Source organism: Rosa chinensis, chromosome 2, assembly GCF_002994745.2.
Source record: "Rosa chinensis cultivar Old Blush chromosome 2, RchiOBHm-V2, whole genome shotgun sequence".
NCBI classification, from domain to species: domain Eukaryota; kingdom Viridiplantae; phylum Streptophyta; class Magnoliopsida; order Rosales; family Rosaceae; genus Rosa; species Rosa chinensis.
The window spans coordinates 11143429-11163076 of record NC_037089.1 but is presented as its reverse complement, the minus strand read 5'-3'; the positions used below and the strand labels follow the sequence as shown (position 1 = coordinate 11163076).

Genomic DNA, 19648 nt, shown 5'->3' with positions numbered 1-19648 from the left:
TATGCCCCTGCATTTTCATGACAAGTTCTGGATTTGCAATTGTCACAGTTTATGATGATAAACATAATTGGAACCCTTGAGAGTTAAGGGAAACTGCTGAACACATGAAATCCAAGTTTGAGATGAAGGACCTTGGGAGAACACAGTTTTGTCTAGATTTAGAACTTGTATACCGTGTCAATAAATGCTTTGCATTTTGATAAAGTCAAATATGCACTCCCATGGTAGTCCGTAGTCTTGACCCTAAGAGGGATACGTTTCATCCCAAGGATGATGACGAAGACGTGTTAATTGGCAGAAGTGTCTTACCTAAGTGCAATAGGCGCATTATTGTACTTAACACAATACAAGACCGGACACCTCAATTGTTATGAACTTGTTGGCAAGATGTAGCCCTGCGCCAACGCAACGCCATTGGACTGGTATAAAGACAATCTTTCGTAACTTAAAAATATATGATAGATATGGGCTTGTTCTATCCCTACATAGAGAAAAGAATGACGGAAGAATGAGAATGGATCTCATTATCCGCGCGTATCATTCCTGTATCCCGGATCGATACGGGATACAAAGCCATTTTGCCGTATCCGCGCATCATAGGCCCCGTGATGGTACCAGTAGTGGAAAACACCACAGCTTCACATAAAGTCATAAACTGCTTTAAGAACTTCCTTGCCTTGTGATTCTATATATTTAGCTCCGGTTATCTACGTTTTGAAACAAAGGCTTGGTTGCTGTCTTAGCAAATAGCAATATCAACTTCAGTGTCTACTGAAGTTGATCTTAGTAGCAATAGTAGTTATGTGTAAACGGGTTGAATTCCTAACATTTTCATAATTCCTCTTTTCTTTCTCCATCAAATAATAGTTGATATTATGAGCTACAAGAGAACAGATCTTTTGGAAATTTCTTATTGATGGTATCTGTCAAATTCTTGAACAAACTCAAGTCAAACCAAAAGCAATATGATGATTACATATGGCTGCATTTGGAAAGTCTGTAGGGAGCTTAAATTAAAAGCAATGGACAGTAACGTGTTTGGTAAAACTGAAAACAACTAATTTTACCCAGTACTATTTGGTCTAGTGGCATAGTCTCCCTTTTGTAAGTGAGAGGTTTGTGAGTTTGCCTCATGAAAGACTAGTTGTAGCATCTGAGTTGTTTAACTAAAAAAAAAAAAAAAATTATTTTAAGCCAGAGCGAAGTTTACTCAATCAAATTTATGAAAGCAACTTATCTTTTTCTGTAGCACTTTTATTTTCAAGTTAAGTAAAATATTTCACCATTATTTTTAGTACTATAAGCACTTTAAAAAATTTAGTTTCTTTGACGGAAAAAAAAAATCTAATTTACCAAACATTCAGCTGTTTTACTTAACAACCACTTATTCATGGCCAATTTATCTTATAAGCACAGCCATACCAAACTGGCACTTAATATATCTTCTATGATTCTTTAGAGAGTTCAGGAGAATTTGTCAACTTAATTGCTTTAATATTGCAGAGGTGAGGATCATGTAAGTTGTTTATGTGGGATGAAGGCCATCCCAGAATATGTACTTGGACGCAACGTTGCAAGTACCCGGAGTGTCTTTGTTACATAGAGACCCGAACTCAACAGTTCCTGTTCGACAGCATCCTTTATCCACCACTTCAAATCTTGAATCACTAAATCATTTCAGCGAACTGCTTTACTACTGTTCAAGATAGAATGAAAATGCAGCTGAGATTACCATATTGAGCAGGGTCTTATGGAAGTCTCTTATTGAGGGAGTCTATAAGGGTGGAGAGCTTCGAGTTGAAGAGGATTGCTGCTTGGTTCTCAGTCTCATCGCAGACTCTCTCTATGCCTCCATCGAGTGTTCTCTGTGCTGGCACACACCCAATTGGCGGCATACTTGCTACTCCAATCACTCTTGCTCCCAGTGCATAAAGTTCCTGTAATTTCTCCCACATTAACTAAGATAAGGGGTATAGCTAGAGAGTACAATATTATAACAAGTGGGGAAACTGCTGGTGTTTGTCGAATATTACCTGAAAGAAGTTTGAAGCTAATTCAAGCAGGAAGTCTGTATAAGTTGCAATATCATAGTGAGCGCTCCTCAGTGGTGTAGAAAAATAATTAAGTGAAAGGTCATTGCTTCCTATCGAAAGAGCGAATAAGCTTTTTGACAGTAGAGTGGCTGTTCTTTCATTCCCAACTGCTGCGTTTATCTTGCTTTTGTATTCTTTGAACAAGTTTAGTTGATCTGATAACGACAAGACAGACTGATACAAATTGAATTAAGAGAAACCAGGGATGTATGGTATGATATGATACGATATGATATGTTGTAAATGCTAAAAAAATATTAGTGTAAAAGAAATATATATATATATATATATATATATATATACAGGCGGGTTCTGAAGTGGACGTCCGCACTTTAGCACTTCGCTAAAGTGCCGACATAGACGGTTCTACTGCTTTTCAGGCGGCGACTGCGGCTCGGGGCTTGCCGGACTGAGGTCGGAGGCATCCCAGACCTTTCTGGGCAGCGATCAAGGTCGGAGGAGATCAAGGTTGCAGGTTCTGGGCAGCGACCTGACCTGCAACTGTAAGTTTCTGGGCAGAGCTGCAACCTCTTCGTCGGCGACTCCACCCGACTGCAGACTGGTCTTTCCGACCCCTGGCCTCTGTCCGGCAAGCGGCGCCGCTCCCTCACGGCCTGAGCAGAGCTGCAGCGTCGACGTCCGCACTTTATCGAAAGTGCGAACGTCCTCTTTGGAAAGCCTCCCTATATATATATATATATATATATATATATATATATATATATATATATATATATATAGACACACACACACACACTGAGCCGTTCGAGAGCGGGCGTCCGCAACCCAGAAAAAGTGCGGACGTCGCTCCTCCAGCCTCGATCAAGCTTCGACAGCGCGGCGGGGCTTACCGGAGTGGGGCTAGGGGTCTGAGAAGCCAGTCTGCAGTCGGGTGGAGTCGCCGGTGACGAGGTTGCGGCATTGCCCAGAACCTTGCAGTTGCAGGTCTGGCCGCTGCACAGAATGTGCAACCTCGATCTCCTCCGACCTCGATAGCTGCCCAGAACGGTCTGGGATGCCTCCGGCCTCTGTCCGGCAAGCCCCAAGTAGTCGCCGCCTCCTGGAAGTTGATGTTGCTTCGACGACCGCACTTTAGCGACAATACGGACCTCCACCTGTGATCGGGCCTATATATATATATATATGTGTGTGTGCGTGTGTGTTCAAGTAAACCCAGAATATGTGTCTGGCCCAAACTCAAGGTTACTTGCTCTAGTTGAAATAAGGTTTATATTAGAGATATTCTCAGAGAATCTTAGGAGATATCCAATCAATGTATGATTATGTTTCCATGTACAACTCTATCTCTATGCTTGTAATCCTCTATATAAAGAGGCCCCTATTATCAATGAAAGTACGAGTCAATTCTCTCTCAATTCAGTTTTCCTTAAACACGTTATCAACACGAAGCCCTAACCCTGAAACAAATAGCCAAACCCTGATTCAAGAAGCTAAAAACCTTGAATCCGAATACAAAACCTTGAAGCTTTTCTGCCTCCACCTCACACCTTGAAGAACTCGATCCCAGGTGTCCAGAACCGACGACCCCACCACAAGAACCGGCCGGAAACCTACCGAACCGACCACCGGAAGCTCCATACAACTCGCAGCAAATATTCCACCGGTTCACCATCTTCTGGACCTCCAATTTCCACCAAATTTTGGTAACAGAAGCCTCTCAAGCTAAAGATTCAGGAACCGGAAGAAAAAGCACAAAAACAGGCCTGAAAGTTGGTGAACCGGCCGACTAAATCTTCTACAGAAAACCGACAGTAAAGAGAAGAAAAAAAAAAAAAAAATAAGAGGAAAAGAAGGAAGCCCAAAAGCCCTGAAGCCCAGAGGCCCACCGCCACATCAGCTTCCAGAACCCACTACCACGTCAGCATCAGACCCCACTGCCACATCAGCACCCACCCCACTGCCACGTCAGCGACGGTCAGCACCGGTTAACGCTTGTTGACCTATTCCGGTCAACTTTTCCAGCCACTTTCCGGTGACTTTCCAGGCCAATTTTTTCGGCAACATTTTCCGGCCACCTATTTCAAGGTATTTTTTTACTAAAAGTTCCCGTTTTTTTAGTTTTTATTCAATTTCTCTTATTTTTCTCGGGGACTTGCAACATCCCTTCTTCTACCCCCCTTTCTTCATAATAGGGGAGACCAAATTAAGCCGAACTGTGGGGGTTCGTGCTCACTCCAAGCTTGGAGCTTGTAGAGTCCTCCAAACTTAGAGTTTGTTGAGATAAAACGATCGACCACAAACATCATTGTTTCGATCTAATCTAACCCCTCTTGGAATCAAATTTCTTGGAAGCGACTACGCTCGGAAATTCCTAATTTCTTGGAAGCGACTAAGCTCAGAAATTTTATTTATTTTCGTGGTAGCCTTTTTCGCTCCAAAACTAACCCTAATTTCTTCTTCTCTTTCAGGATGAGGAACCTGAACAAATTGGACTTTGCTCCATTGAGAACAACTGGCTCTGAATATCACAGGTGGGTTCGTGATGTCCGCCAGCGTCTCAAGGCCGATGGAATCCTGGATACGATTCTCTAGCCTAGCCAGGTGGTGCTAACTGTTGAACAAGCTCAAGTTTTGGAAGCAAATAGAGCAGCCTTAGAGGCAAATAAGGCTAAAGCCATCATCCTAATGACTCGTCATATGGATGATTCGCTCCAGTACGAGTGTATGAATGAAGAAGACCCCAGAAGGCTGTGGGTCTCACTCGAAGAAAGATTTGGCAACGTCCGTGACTCATTTCTTCCTGACCTAGAAGTGAGATGGCATAGCCTCCGCTTCTGTGATTTCAAGTCAGCTCTTGACTACAACTCAGAAGCACTTTACATTAAATCCTTAATGGAATTTTGTGGTAAAGAGATCACAGATGCGATGTTGATTGAGAAGACTCTCTCTACCTTCCCCGTCTCTGCATTGATGGTTGCTAAGAACTATCGAATCGATATTGTTGCAGGACGGATCACAAGGTTTCATGAGCTCATTAGAGCTATGAATGTCGCTGAAAAGCATGACAACATCCTTGTGAAGGACTATAATTCGAGATCCGTGGAAATAGAGCATATTCCGGAATCCAATTATAGTCACGCCCCTAAGAGAAGGCGCCAAGAGTGAAACCCTAATCTTAGGGATACTTCTGGATGTTCTGGTCCATATAATCGCTCTACTTGGGAAGGTAACAGCCAAAATAGGCAAACACCGAACCGAAGAGGTAAACTTGGAAAGAGAGAGGGAGGCAATGCCTCTGGCCATGTTGGTGGCGCTACCAACACTAAGAGCCATCTTCAAAGCGCCTCAATCAATAGAGTTTGAGCAAAAAGATGTATGTTCTTGATGTGGAGTGTCTGATCATTGGGCACACATTTGTAGAGCTCGTGAAGAACTAGTCACCGCCTACAAAGCATATTGTGAAGCAAGAGAAGCTCACTATGTGGAACAAGAAGATCAAGAAGATGATCTAGAGTGAAGGGTTGAAGACTACAAATCCGGCTGAGATCAATTGATCGCCAATTCTGTTTAAGTCTTTATTTTTCCAAGAGATGTAATAGGCAATTGCCATATACTTTGTAGTAAATGTCAATGGCTTAGTCTTTCTTCAAAGTAGGCTCACCCAAAGTAAGTGTGATGTCTAAGAACATTATGAGATTAGTGGTACTTAAGCGAGCCTTGCTCCGCCGACATCTCTTTACTCACCTGGTCACATTTATTTTGGAATTACCGAAATAAGTTAGATAACTACCCTTGTTTTGCATTAGCTAGCATTTTGGATTAGATTTTCTTTGGTCAAAGAGACAATGATGTAACTCCATTGGCTTATGAATAAAATTTCGAGTTCTTTTCATTATGACTCCATTTTGATTCTGAGCATATGACTGTTGTGACTACGATGGCTGGGCCATCAGTATTAATTCAAGGACATGGAATAGCCCAAGTTCCACTTGCCAAATGGCACCTTAATTACTGTCATAGAAACTCTCTACGCTCCTAGGGCCAATCACACCTATGAATAGCCAATGGATTCCATGCAAAAACGCACGTAGAGAACGGAAATGAGTTCCTTTGTAATACCTCTAATGATTGCGAATAAAGGTGCATCTTAGAGAAGTTTATGCGTCTCTCTAGTGGATTCTATGTCACTATTCGAGCTATTAATCCAATAAAGTTATGAGAGAAGATCTCTTGGATTTAGACACATATTGGCTTTGTCACGACAAGATAGATCATCCTAGTCATGATATGATGATCCGTCTACTAAAGACTTCACATGGACATCATTTCTTTCGAGCGAAACGAAGCATGAATCAAAAGTTGATTTTTGGACTAATTGTGACCGACGCAGCTGCCTAGGGCACCCCCTCCGTCCACCGCCAGCCTAGGGCTGGCACAGTCCCTATCCATGACGCCATGGATGGTGTCCATCATGGTGATGGCGCCCTAGGTGATGCTGCAATCACCAACTTGCTTCAAATAGCATTTCAGATGCTCAGGCCCAACCAAAATTCTCATTGATTGCTTCTAAAGCCTCTCGCTCGTTTTACAAAGCCCGTTCCTTAGAGAAATTAGGACTGAGACGGTCATATGCAAAGGATATGAAAATACTCATTATGTTCTTACATAGAATCCGTGGGGATTCTGTGGATTAGTTCAACCAACTTGCAGACGCTTAAATATTTCATGATGTTGGTTGACATGCAAACACGCTGGTCACGTGTTGTGCCATTGTCCACCTATAAATGCTGCTTATGCTCCACTCCTAGCACATATCATATGATAACGGGCTCACTCCCCAGATCATCCTATTAAATCAATTGAATTTGACTATGCTAGAGAGTTTACATCGAAAGACTTTCGATGGATATTGTAATGGGACTGATGTTGGACATCATATTCCCATGTACACACCTAAATGGTCTTGCGGAAACGACTACAATGGTAGTCCAGACATTGGTAATGCGCACCAATCTCCTTATATTCGTTTTGGGTGATGCAATATCGCATGTAGCTATGCTAATTCGTCTACGACCCACCGCCACTCAATGTACCTCTGCGTTACAGCTAGTGACTGTGTACAAGTATCGTACTTACGCATATTTGAGTGAGCCATTTATGTGCCAATTGCGCCGCCACAGCGCTCTATGATGGGTCCTTACAGACGAATGGGCAACTACGTTGGATTTGAGACTCCAACAATCGTCCGCCACTTAATGCCCTTGCAAGGCGATCTCATTACCGCTAGATTTGCAGGTTATCACTTTGATGAGACAGTCTTCCCATCATCAGGGAGAGATAAAAACACATATGTTCAGCAAGAACGACAGAAATTGTCGTGGCCTGTCCCCACTATGTCTCATCTTGATCCCTGTTAAAGTGACGAGATCACACAAATATGCTGCAAACATGTCTACAAGGAAGTACGTCCCTACGAGAGGACGTAGCGCCACCCTACACGGAGGTAGGCATGATGCCAACGCCAAAGAGAGTGGCACTCTAGCATTATAGGCCATGGCCCCATCTAGGATGCGTGGGAGGCCCGTGGGTTCGAATGACACTTTGGCACATCCCAATCCTTTGATCATCAAGACTCAAAATCCATCTCATGAGAATCTTCCAGGTTAGGGTTATCGTTGGGGGACGCCTCAACGTTAGAACCTATTCCTGAGAATATAGAGCTCTATGAAAATTACACTAGTGTACCTAAGACGTGGGATAGAAACTCCATCATAATTGATGATGTAGTCACGCACTTCGTTGCACATGAGTTTGTTGAGTCCGTTGATGAATGAATGCCAATGTAGAGAGATTTGGCCTAAATGGAAAGATGTGATCTAGGTTAAGTTGGATTCTCTAACGAAGAGGAAGGTTTTCGAGCCAGTGATGCCAACACCTCCTAACATGAAACCTATTAACTAATGGGTCTTCGTTAAAAAGCGTGATGAGAAAAAGAGATGACAATCTCGCCTTATGGCTCAAGGCTTCTCACAAAACGCCCTGGAATCGACTACGATGAGACATATTCTCTCGTAATGGATGTCGTTGCACTCCACTACATTGTCAGTTTGGTAGTTTCCGAATAACTGAACATGCAGCTTACAAATGTGGTCACTACGTATCTATATGAGGATCTAGATACGGAATATACATGAAGGTTCATGGTGAACTTCATTTACCCAAGTCAAGTGGCTCTAGACCACGGAGCGCGTTTACAATAAGGTTGGAACGCTCACTAAAGTGACTACTTGATTGGGAATGGATATGCCCACGCGTTTCCATAACAAGTTTCGGATTCTATCGCGGTTTATGTTGGACATAATCTTCATTAGAAGCCCTTAAAGATTTAAGGGAAACCGCTGAACACTTGAAATCCGATTTTGAGATGAAGGATTATGGGAGAACACGATTATGTCTCGGTTTGGAACTTGAGTATCATGTCGATAGATGCTTAGGCATTTTGACAAGGTCAAGCCTTCAAGCACCCCCATGATCGTCCGTAGTCTTGATCCTGAAAAGGATCCTCTTCGTTGAAAGGATGATAATGAAGATGTCCTAGAGGCAGGAGTGTCTTACTTGAGTACAATAGGCGCATTATTGTACTTAGCTCAATGCACAAGATCGGACATCTCATTTTCCATGAACTTGTTAGCTAAATATAGCTCTGCGCCAACGCGACGTCATTGGATTGGTGTAAAAGATATCTTTCAATACTTGAGATATATGATTGATATGGGCTTATTCTATCCCTACAAAGAGATGATGGATTCTGACCCATCACACACCAGGAACGCCGCCAACACTGGCCTGTGTCCACTATCCCCATCCCAAAATGACATGTGTTTTGGAAGGTTTTGCTGATGTTGGGTATCTCTCTAACCCATACAAAGGTCATTCCCAAAATGATTAAGTGTTCACCATGGGTAAAGACCGTGATATCTTGGAGGTCTATAGAAATAGACCTTAGTCGCTATATCTTCGAACAATGCAGAGATTATTGCTCTTCACAAAGTGGTTCGTGAATGTATATGGATTGGATCCATAATTAAGCATGTTCGAACAATTGTGGTTTGAAGTCTACCACAGATTAGCCTACAAGCATTTAAGATAATGATGCTTGTTTTGAATAAAGAAGTAAATGCTACATCAAAAGCGACAATACCAAGCATAATCAACAACAACAAACTCTTCTCAAGATCAAAGTGAACTAAGTTCGATCTGAGGACAGTGTGGCAGACTTGCTCACTAAGTCATTGCCTAAATTCCACTTTCGAGAAACATGTTGGTAACATCTTTTGCGGAAGTTATCCGAACTCCCATGACCGTTGTCATCAGGGGGAGATGCAGACATCAGGGGGAGATGTCTACATGTATGGTCTTGAAATGTGAATGGTGTGTTGTGCTCTTTTCCCCCTTCGACCGAGGTTATTTTTGTCTCACAGGGTTTTTGTTACTCGGCAAGGTTTTTAATGAGACAACGAGATGAGCACCACGTTTGGGCGACACAAGGGGGAGTGTTCAAGTAAATCCAGAATATGTGTCTGGCCCAAACTCGAGGTTACTTGCTCTAGTTGAAATAAAGTTTATATTAGAGATATTCTCGGAGAATCTTAGGAGATATCTAATCAATGTACGATTATGTTTCCATGTACAACTCTATTTCTATGTTTGTAATCCTCTATATAAAGAGGCCCCTATTATCAATTAAAGTACGACTCAATTCTCTCCCAATTCAGTTTTCCTTAAACTATATATATATATATATATCCCTTCCACTAAACGGATTCTTTTTTTTTAACTAATTTGAGGGACAACAAGGACAGCCGTTGGATCTCTTTTAATGATCTTGTACGGTTGAGATTAAATTACAGAATTAACATTAATGGTCAAAGCTTTTCTAACAGACATCTACACGACTACACACATGATTCCTTCTAGTCCACTTTTAGTCTCCACCCTCCACGATGACTTCTATCGTTCTATCTAGGGCTGTCAATGGGTCGTGTCGGGTTGGGTTCGTGTCGGGTCAAGGTATTTGTCGTGTTGCAAGATACAAACCCAAACCCAACCCATTTAATAATCGTGTCAAAAATTTAAACCCAAACCCAACCTATTTATTAAACGGGTTACCCGTTTCCAACCCGCTTAACCCATTTAATAAATAGGTTGTGTCGTGTTTGACAAAATGAACCATTTAAGGGTTAACAATGCGACCCATTTAACTAAAAAAATGCATAAATTGATTAAATTCACTAAAAACTCCGCAAGACGAAAAATATAAATAATTATATATAATTCATAAATAATTAAATCCAATAATTATAAAGCAAAATATTTCAAATTGTCTAATCCTATGATCAAATACTCTCAACGTCTAAAATTTCAGAATGAAGTATAACATAATCGGGTTATACGGGTTCATTTCGTGTTGGCGGGTTGACCCGTGGCTGACCCATTTATTAAATGGGTCATGGAGGGTTGACCCATGACTGACCCGCTTTTTAATCTTGCGGGTTCAACCCGCTTGATTTCGTGCGGGTTTCGAGTCGTGTTATCGGGTCGTGTCGAAATTGGCAGCCCTAGTTCTATCCAAAACCACTACTCACCCTTCTATTTTTCTATCCAAAACTATAATCGGCCATGAAACCATCATCACAGGAACCAATTCAAGCTCGTCAGATTCTCTCAACGTTCGTTGCTTCCACCACTAATCCTATCCACACCAAACTTATCTTTCCTCCTCTTTTCTCCAACCTCAAAGAACAAACCCAAACTTTTGTTTTTATTTTCCACCACTAATCCTATAGATATATGATGTGTGTGTGTGTGTGTGTGTGTGTATACCTGTGATCTGGCAGTAAGACGGTCATATCCTGAACCTGCTGAGGCAAAACATACACCAGTAAGTAGGTCTTGAAGCTGCAAATTCGGATCCAGATAAGCCGGCAAAATCTTCTTTAATCCAAATCCTTCACCTGAATACTAATCAAAATCACAGAGTGCAGCAATAGTTGTACTACTAAGTACTAATATATGCAGAAACAACTATATCAGAAACCACATATATAGAGTTTATATTACCAATGATGTCTGAGGGGACTCTTCCATTGCTAAATCTTCCTGTAGGCTTTCCTCCCATAAGGTGGGAAATTACTTTTGAGTATACAAATGATGTAGTGGTTATTGCCGGTATCTAATGTTGAATCTCCGAAAGTAAAGACTGCCGGAGTTATTTCATTTATGGGAGTTGTTACAGCAGCAACGTTATGGGAGAGGAATATACATAAGATCATTGCAAACGCTTTGACAGATGAAGATGAAGGACGAGCTTTTTGTGAGAGAAGAGCCATTGTAATTAGTGGGTACTTTTGCTTCTTCTACAAGTGATCGGCTTTTACGTCATTTATAAGCATCCACAAGTAGAGCTTCAGCTCAATCATTGGATTACAAAACAATAATTAATGAAGTTTGTAGTAGCAGCTGTTAGATTTAGTTAGGAACTTAGAATTAATTTAATGAAGTTTGGCATTGGAAGATAATTTCATATCAACTTTTCTGCCACAAAATCCCACTAGCTACTTTATAGCACATGTACTCAATTAATACTGAATGAACCAAAAAGAAGCACATTGATCGGATAGGCTATCAAAGGCTTAACACCAAAATGGTATATATATCACATTCATTCTACTTCTTTGATAATGAATAATAGAAACCACATTAAACACTTTATGCAATAGGCCTTTTCAGATGAAACTCTACACCTGTTATTCATGAAGGTAGTTAATTAAGTGCGGCAAATTAGGTAACAGCTATCGCAAGCCAGTATCAAAAACTCACGTTAGAGGCAAGTCTCCTAGCTTGAGTTGCCATGTCTGCTTCTTGCAAGTGTTCACAAGCAGTATTGAAGGCAACTGCAGTGCAGTGAAACCTTGAAAGCAGCTATGATCACCATATTGATCGAGCATGGTTTTCGGGGGTTATTACAGTCAAAGGGTTATAGATGATACACATTCTCTGTATGAGTTGGCACCTTTAGTATTCCAATCTTCTTACCCAAGAGTTGGGCACCAATATTGGAAAACACCACAGTTTCACATAAACGGCTTTAAGAACTTCCTCGACTCATGCTTCTATATATTTAGTTCCGGTTATCTATAGTGACATCAGGCTGGGGTATGGACTAGAAACTATGCTGTTTCGTCGCTTTGCTGGGGCAGAGTAGGAGATATGGAACCCCTCATATTCGAACTAGTAGGCAAAAGGATATCATGGCCATGGTTGTGGAAATATATTTTTGAACTACCATGTATATTTTTAACACATGTTTCGAAACAATGGCTAGGCTTTTTCGTAGCAAACTTTAGTGTCTGTACCATATTTCACCTTATAGCAGTAGTGGCCAGAAGTACAGAACTTAAAATTCGTTTACTTTTCTTAATTTCACTTTGCTATTTTTTTTTCCCATCCAATAATAAATGGCAAGATAAGTACAGTAGATGATATGAGCTAGAAACTTCAATAATATGAAAAAATACAGATCCTTATGGAGTTATGGATACTTTATTTCTATTGGTATCTGTCATGTGATTTTTCAGAGATGAAACCCTCATATCTTAACTTCCTTTGAACTAATAGAGGTGAGGATCCTGTATGCCTTCTCTGTAGGATGAAAGCTATCCCAGAATATGTACTTGGACACATCATTACAAGTACCCGGGGTGTCTCTGTTACACAGAGGGCCAAATTCAAGATCTCCTGTTCCACAGCATCCTTTATCCACCACTTCAAATCCTGAATTGAAAAATCATTTCAGCTAAAAATTACTTTGTTGCTGTTGAATATATTGAAAATGATGATGAGACATTACCATATTGAGCAGGGTTTTGGATCAGGGAAAGTAAAGGGCTGTAGTTATCAATGTACATGAGGTGTGCTTCTGGAAGTCTCTTATTGAGGGAATCTATAAGGTGGGAGAGCTTCGAGTTGAAAAGGATTGCTGCTTGATTCCCGGTTTCGTAGCACGCTCTCTTTATACCTCCATTAAGTGTTCTCTGTGCTGGCAAACACCCAATTGATGGTATACATACTACTCCGATCACTCTTGCTCCCACTGCATAAAGTTCCTGTAATTTCTCCCCACATTAATTAACATAAAAAGCATAAAGTACTGTTATGACACTCTCTAAACAAGTTGAACAGTGGTAATGTTTGCAATTGTTTGACTTGTACCTGCAAGAAATTTGAAGCTGATTCAATCATGAGATCTGTATAAGCTGGAATGTCATAGTAAGGGCTCCTCAGTGGTGTAGAAAAATAATTAATTGCAAGGTCATTGCTTCCCATGGAAAGAAAGGAAATGCTTTTCGACAGTATAGTGGCTGTTCTTTCAGTCCCAACTGCTGCAGTTATCTTGCTTTTGTATTTTTTGAACAAGTCTAATTGATCTGGTAGTGACAAGACAGACTGATACAAATAAAATTAAAACAAATCAAGGATGTATTTTTTTGAAGACGTTTCATATGATAAGATATTATATGATGTATATAGTAAAGATTAATAGTGTGAAAGAGTTTATAGATACAAGTAATTTGGCAGTGAGAGGGTCATATCCTGATCCTGCTGAGGCAAAACATACACCAGTAAGTAGGTCTTGAAGCTGCAATTTCGGATCCAGATAAGCCGGCAAAATCTTCTTCACTCCAAATATTTCAGCTGAAAATTAATTTGCATAACTTATTAAAAATATTGTAGCAATAGTGGTATTATGGATATATGCAGAACAATTATACACCACATATGTGTTCCTTAGAATTTAGGTTACCAACAAAATCTGAGGGGACTTTTCCATTGCTAAATCTTCCGGTAGGCTTTCCTCCCACAAAGTCTCTCCCATAGGGTGGGAAATTGCTTTTGGCTATAGAAATGATGTAGTCATTATTGCCCGTGTCCATTGTTGAATCTCCGAAAGTAAAAACTGCTCTATTTGTTTTATTTGTGGCTGGTGTTACTGCAGCAACATAATGGGAGAGGAAAATGACTGCAATGATTGAGAAAATTTTGACAGATGATGATGCAACAAGTATTTGGGAGAGAAAAACCATTGTAATATGTGGATACTTTTGCTTCTTCTACAAGCAATTGATTTTAGGGTCTTTATACCACAAATTCAGCTTCAACTCAATTAATATTTGGGCTAAAAATAATAATGGTAGTAGCTGTTAGATAATAGTTGGACTTAAAATTATATTGTTTGATGTCAATTGCATGAGAATTCCACAACATATTTGCTACTAGAAAAGCCCAGTACAAATCAATGCACACAATTATTATGGAATGCAACTACATTAAATGGGTAGGGTATCAAACCTTTCATTGTACCTGATTGATAACGAATCATATATACAAACCACGCACCAGTTAAACACTTGGACAATGAATTATGCAATAGCCCTTTTGGGACGAAACCCTGCACCAGGTAGTTCAGTTTAAAAAATACCAGTGCAATGAAATATGAATGTTGAGGAATCGACACAAATACGTGCGGAGAAGCTGACCTCAGAGTCTCCTAACCCTACATCCAGGGCCGTCTCAAACTTTTCGGAGGCCCTGTGCAAAAGCTTAAAATGCGGCCCTCTAAATTGTAGTCTTATATAAAAATAAGGAAGACAAAATCATTGAAATCATCGAAATCTCATATTGTAAATTACTAAAATTAGCACCAAAGTTAGAATCGCTCTAACTTTTTCGGAGCTGAGTATACCAAAACCCTAGGGTTTTTGGTAGCAGGGCAGCGACAACTGATTTGTTCCTTGCCTGTCAGGGGGTGTCTTCCGGCGCCGTTCATATCTGGTGTGAGACGCTCGCATGTGCAGCGGAGGGGAGTATTCTCGGATTTGGGAATGGGGGTGAACGGCATCTCTGGACGAGAAGTGGGTGTGAGGCGGCGACGGATCTGGTTTCTGGTTGTCGATGGTGCACCCTTGTCGGCATCTCTTCGAAGGCACTACTGGTTTTTGCAGCAGGTTGGGCTTATTCCTGTTGTGTGGCTATCTTCCAGGTCAGACCCAGGTCCCTCGAGGTGGCGGGGATGGTTGAAGATTGAGGTCATCAGCTGGAATGGCAATGGCGGCTTGCTTGCTTGGTGTGGTAGCAGTGTCTCCGACAAGCTTCCTAGGGTTCCAATGATCGACGGTCTGAGTTGCAGATTGAGAGCAGTGGGTGTGGGCTAGGCTTCTGGTTTCAGTCCATTCTCTCTCCTCTCTCTTGTTTGGGCCAGGGCTCTTGTTGGGCTTGTTGTGGGCTGGACTTCTATATGACTCTATTTTGAGGCTATTCACTGCTTTGAACAATGGAAGGGTACACCAAGATGGTCTTAGGCCCTAAGCCATTCATGGTACGTAGATGCGGAGAATTAGGGTTGTATTTCGAAATAAACATAGTTGTTAGTTGTTTTTTCTTTGTAGTTTCGTTTTGGTTAGTAGTTTTATATTTCCTTTTTGCATTCCCTTATGGGTATTAGTCTGACTATTTGTGTAGTCAGTTGAGCAGTGATTGTAATGGGTGATCTTTGGATCCCTGATAGGAGCATAATTATGCGATATTAATAACGTTAACCTCTATACTTTCTTTGTTAGTTAGTGTATTTTCTCGTTATTTATGTTGTTTACTTGTTTTATAGGTATTTTGAGCAAAGAAGGAGAAAAGAAGTAAAAGAGGGATTGAAAGGCAAAATCGGCAAATCTGCCTGTGCAGATCAGTCAACTTCGACAGATCACTGAGACCAGCTCACAATGATTCAGAGGATGATCTTTATATTGATGGAAAGCTTCGGATGTCTAGTTTCCAGATCTTTTTACGGCTTGTCAATACCATTTTTCTAGAATAAGTTATGGCCAATTTAGTACAAGAAGGTCAAGCTGCGCGTGAATCTGAGGTTGAACGGGAATTTATGTTTTGAAGCCCAAATCACACCGAAAAGCCCGAGGACGAGTTTGTGCATCATATTCTGACTTAATGGGCGATGTGAATGGTTGGAATAAGTCATCAAGTTCAAGAGCCAATAGGAGAACTCCACCTAAGCACGTGAACCCTAATTCTTTTAGGTTTTGGATTTCCTACACAACAGAAAGATGAAGGCAACCTCTAAGGATATAAAAGGAGATCAATCTGCAGCAGCTCTTGTCTTCTTGTCTTCTCTTCTCTCCTCTCTCTTCCTCCCCTTCTTTGTTTTGTTTTCTTCTATGTTTAACTAGTTTTTATTAGTTAGGGGGCTGCTTGAAGCCCAAATCATGATTGTAAACTTATTATGACTTTCAATTAGTTTTGTTTATCTATTGGATGAGAATCTAATTTCTATCTTCACATTGATGATTCCTTTGCATGTTTTCTTTGGTGCGCAACTTAGATTGCATGTTTAGGATTCTATTGCTAAGAATGATCATTGCCTGTGCCTTGCTTCGAGGGTTCCGTTGAGAGTTCTAGAGTAGTAAATCGTCTATAAGGCGAGTGATTAGGTTCCTAGATTAATTGAGACGCGTCGTACTCATGATGTCTTGTGATGTCTCGTTTTTCTTAATCTTAATGATTTCTATGTGTTAAATCTAGAGTTGCGTCAACCTAGGTTGCATTTTAGAAAATAGGTTAGGTGTAGAGCGTCTCTCACCTAGCATACAAGTAAGGAAGAACAATAGGTTAATTCAGGCGTTGGGTTAACTTGAGCATCTTCATCCATAGATAAATGAAATTAGGTTGAACATGATTAGTTTACTTGATTGATTGGTGGTGGATGCAATTCCTCTAACTTGTTTTATCTTTGATTTTCAAAACCTTGAATCAAGTCTTTTTGTTTTCGGAGTCATTTAGTGTTTCGTTTTTATTTAATTAGTTCGCCAATCAAAACACCTTAAAAAATTATCAAAGTTTGTCAGTAGTTAGTTTATTATGTCTAGAGTCTGTCTGTAAATTTTCGTGACATTTAGAATAGTTTAGAGTCGTCTGCCAGTCAGATCTTTCTAACTGAACAGTTTAGGTTTATTTTGTTTTGAGTCTTTAGATTAGTGATTAGACCACAATCTCTTGCGGGAACGATCCCTACTTACCTATACTATTTTCGACATTCTTGTAGGGTTAAGTTATAGGCATTTTTGTGCATCTATTTAGGTGTATAGAAATAGCCTATCAATCCCCTAGATTGACCTTGTATGGTCGTCATGATCTTTTGATCATTGGAATTTATTCCATTTCCCTCAAAAAACAAGTTACGCAGTGCTAACATAATATGTTTGCAATTTGTTCAAGATTGTACCTCTACGAAACTTGAAGCTGATTAATTTGACCATGAGAACTTGTAAACAAGAATTTCATAATCACAATGTCACTATAGGTCCATAAGCACAGCTTCAGCTTAATGGTTGGATATGAAAGCTGAGCTATGAATCAGAGACGAAGGAAGAAGAATATGAGAGAAAGGGAGAGAGGGAGAAAACGTGAAAAATGAGAGGACTACATTGTTACTAAGTTGATCATGAAATTACAGAGTGAAGGCTTTTATACTATTCTAAAATAGCCACACCTACCTAATACCTATTATACCCTTAACATCTCCCCTCAACCATATGCTTGGATACCAAGCATAATGGTTGGAACAAAGAAAAACCCAGCTAATCTTGCAAAAACGAAACCAATTGAAAAACAAAACCCAACACTTCAATCAGTTTCCAGTAATATGCACAAGACCTGCAGCACCTTTGCATACTCCTTTACGTCACCAACACCTCAATCATTTAGTCATTCATTCTATCAGTCTTTCAAATTCTTGCATTTTCTCAAGGATTGATGGTAGATACTTGTGAATTAGCAAAATGATCACCAGAGTTTGTGGATGTTCAACTCAATGAACTCAAAATTTTGCAAGGAACATAACCCATTCACATATCAGCAAGTTTCACAAAACTTATTGAGGTGGGAAACTGGTCAGTTGCACTTCTTCTGATTCCAGGTAGGGTACCCATGTCATAATGTTGCATTGTCTCATCCACATTTAACCTATTCAGAGACATGGACAACTTCACTTGCTTTCTTTTTAAGTAACTCACCAATAGTGATATCTCCACCAGGTCAGAATGAAATACACCATCATTAGATCTATATTGCATCACAGATTGATCACCATAAAAAAATAAAAATAAAATAAAATAAACATGCCTCCATACAACTTTTCTTTTTGTTAGTGAGATAAATCTCAGCCTTATCTACCACATCCAATTCTTCACTACCACAACACAAACCCAGATTTAGGCATCTCATCACTTACAAACCCAGAATCAATTTAACCAAAATCTTCAATTCAGAGACTTCCTTCACATTAGAGCCATTCTCACAATCCAAAACAGCATGAGCTGACATCTTCTACTATCCCACTTGTCAAGTCAGAACCATCCATCAAGAAAAGAAAACAAACTGCAATATTCAAGTTTAGTCTTCTTCCGTAACATTTACTTAAATCTTCTTCAAAGAATCTTGTTCCAGACTAAAAACAAACTTCAATATTCAACTAAATCTTATTCTATAACATTCATTTAATTCTTCTTCTTCAAAAATTCAACCAGTATTTCAAAATTCAACTCAACTCTTCTTCTTTCATTCTTCAAACTATATACAACTAATCATCTACTTCTTCAAATTCAACCAATTCTTCTTCTGCAAAATTCACTCAATTGTTCTTTCACACATATTTACAACTAATTCTTCTACTTCAAAATCCAATCAATTCTTCTTCTTCTTCTTCTTCAAAATTCAATTATTCTTCAAATATTCTATCAATATACTTCATCATAATGACTTGCAAAGTAGACGGATGAAACAAAAACGACTTAAGCAAGATCCCATAATACTATAATAGAATAGCACATCAGCAGTATAGTGAAGCAGAGCAACAACAATTGCAGAGAGCAGATGAAAAACAAGTAGAGATGAGTGAATCGGAAAGAGATTACCAAACTCTCTGTGATTGTATCAAACCATGGAGATGAATCTGCACTCAAATTCTGGTTGAGGGAATCGCTTGTCCGCACTCGAATTGGAAAATGACGTCACACTGAGCAAGGCCTTGGAAGCTTGATATCGATGACTTTCGGATTTCTAAACAGAACAACTGCAACATTGAAAAAACTCAAGCTTCGAGCAAGGATCCATGGCAGAGGGAGAAACTGAATTTGGGGGTTAAGGTTTGGAATTGGGGAAAATCAAAATTGAATGAAACTGATAAATGTGGAAGCAAAAGATAGAGGAAGCAAGAACATCTAGGTCACCGATGGACCTGAGCTCCTGATACCATGAAAGCTGAGCTATGAATCAGAGATGAAGGAAGAAGAAGATGAGAGAAAGGGAGAGAGGGAGAAAACGTGAAAAATGAGAGGACTACGTTGTTACTAAGTTGATCATGAAATTACAGAGTGAAGGCTTTTATACCATTCTAAAATAGCCACGCCTACCTAATAGCCACACCTATCTAATACCTATTATACCCTTAACAGGATAGAGTGATGTATTTA

General features: G+C 40.0%; 1 protein-coding gene and 1 pseudogene across 4 annotated transcripts; both read right to left on the bottom strand.

The window, feature by feature from the left end:
- Positions 1-400: 400 nt before the first annotated feature.
- Positions 401-11560, bottom strand: LOC112185620 (annotated as a pseudogene).
- Positions 11561-12545: 985 nt separating this feature from the next.
- On the bottom strand, positions 12546-14610 carry LOC112185618 (GDSL esterase/lipase At3g14820). 4 transcript variants are annotated; one of them, XM_040515569.1, is made up of 6 exons: positions 14475-14610; positions 13918-14103; positions 13678-13808; positions 13326-13559; positions 12964-13219; positions 12546-12887 (listed from the first exon to the last, which is right to left on the bottom strand). In XM_040515569.1, the coding sequence occupies exons 1-6, from the start codon at positions 14491-14493 to the stop codon at positions 12703-12705; spliced, it is 1011 nt and encodes a 336-aa protein (XP_040371503.1). In that variant the 5' UTR covers positions 14494-14610; the 3' UTR covers positions 12546-12702. The 4 variants fall into 4 exon arrangements, with proteins under 4 accessions (XP_040371503.1, XP_040371502.1, XP_024179648.1 ...); XM_040515568.1 differs by having other exon boundaries at positions 14463-14576; XM_024323880.2 differs by lacking the exon at positions 14475-14610 and having other exon boundaries at positions 13732-13808; positions 13918-14224.
- Positions 14611-19648: the final 5038 nt, after the last annotated feature.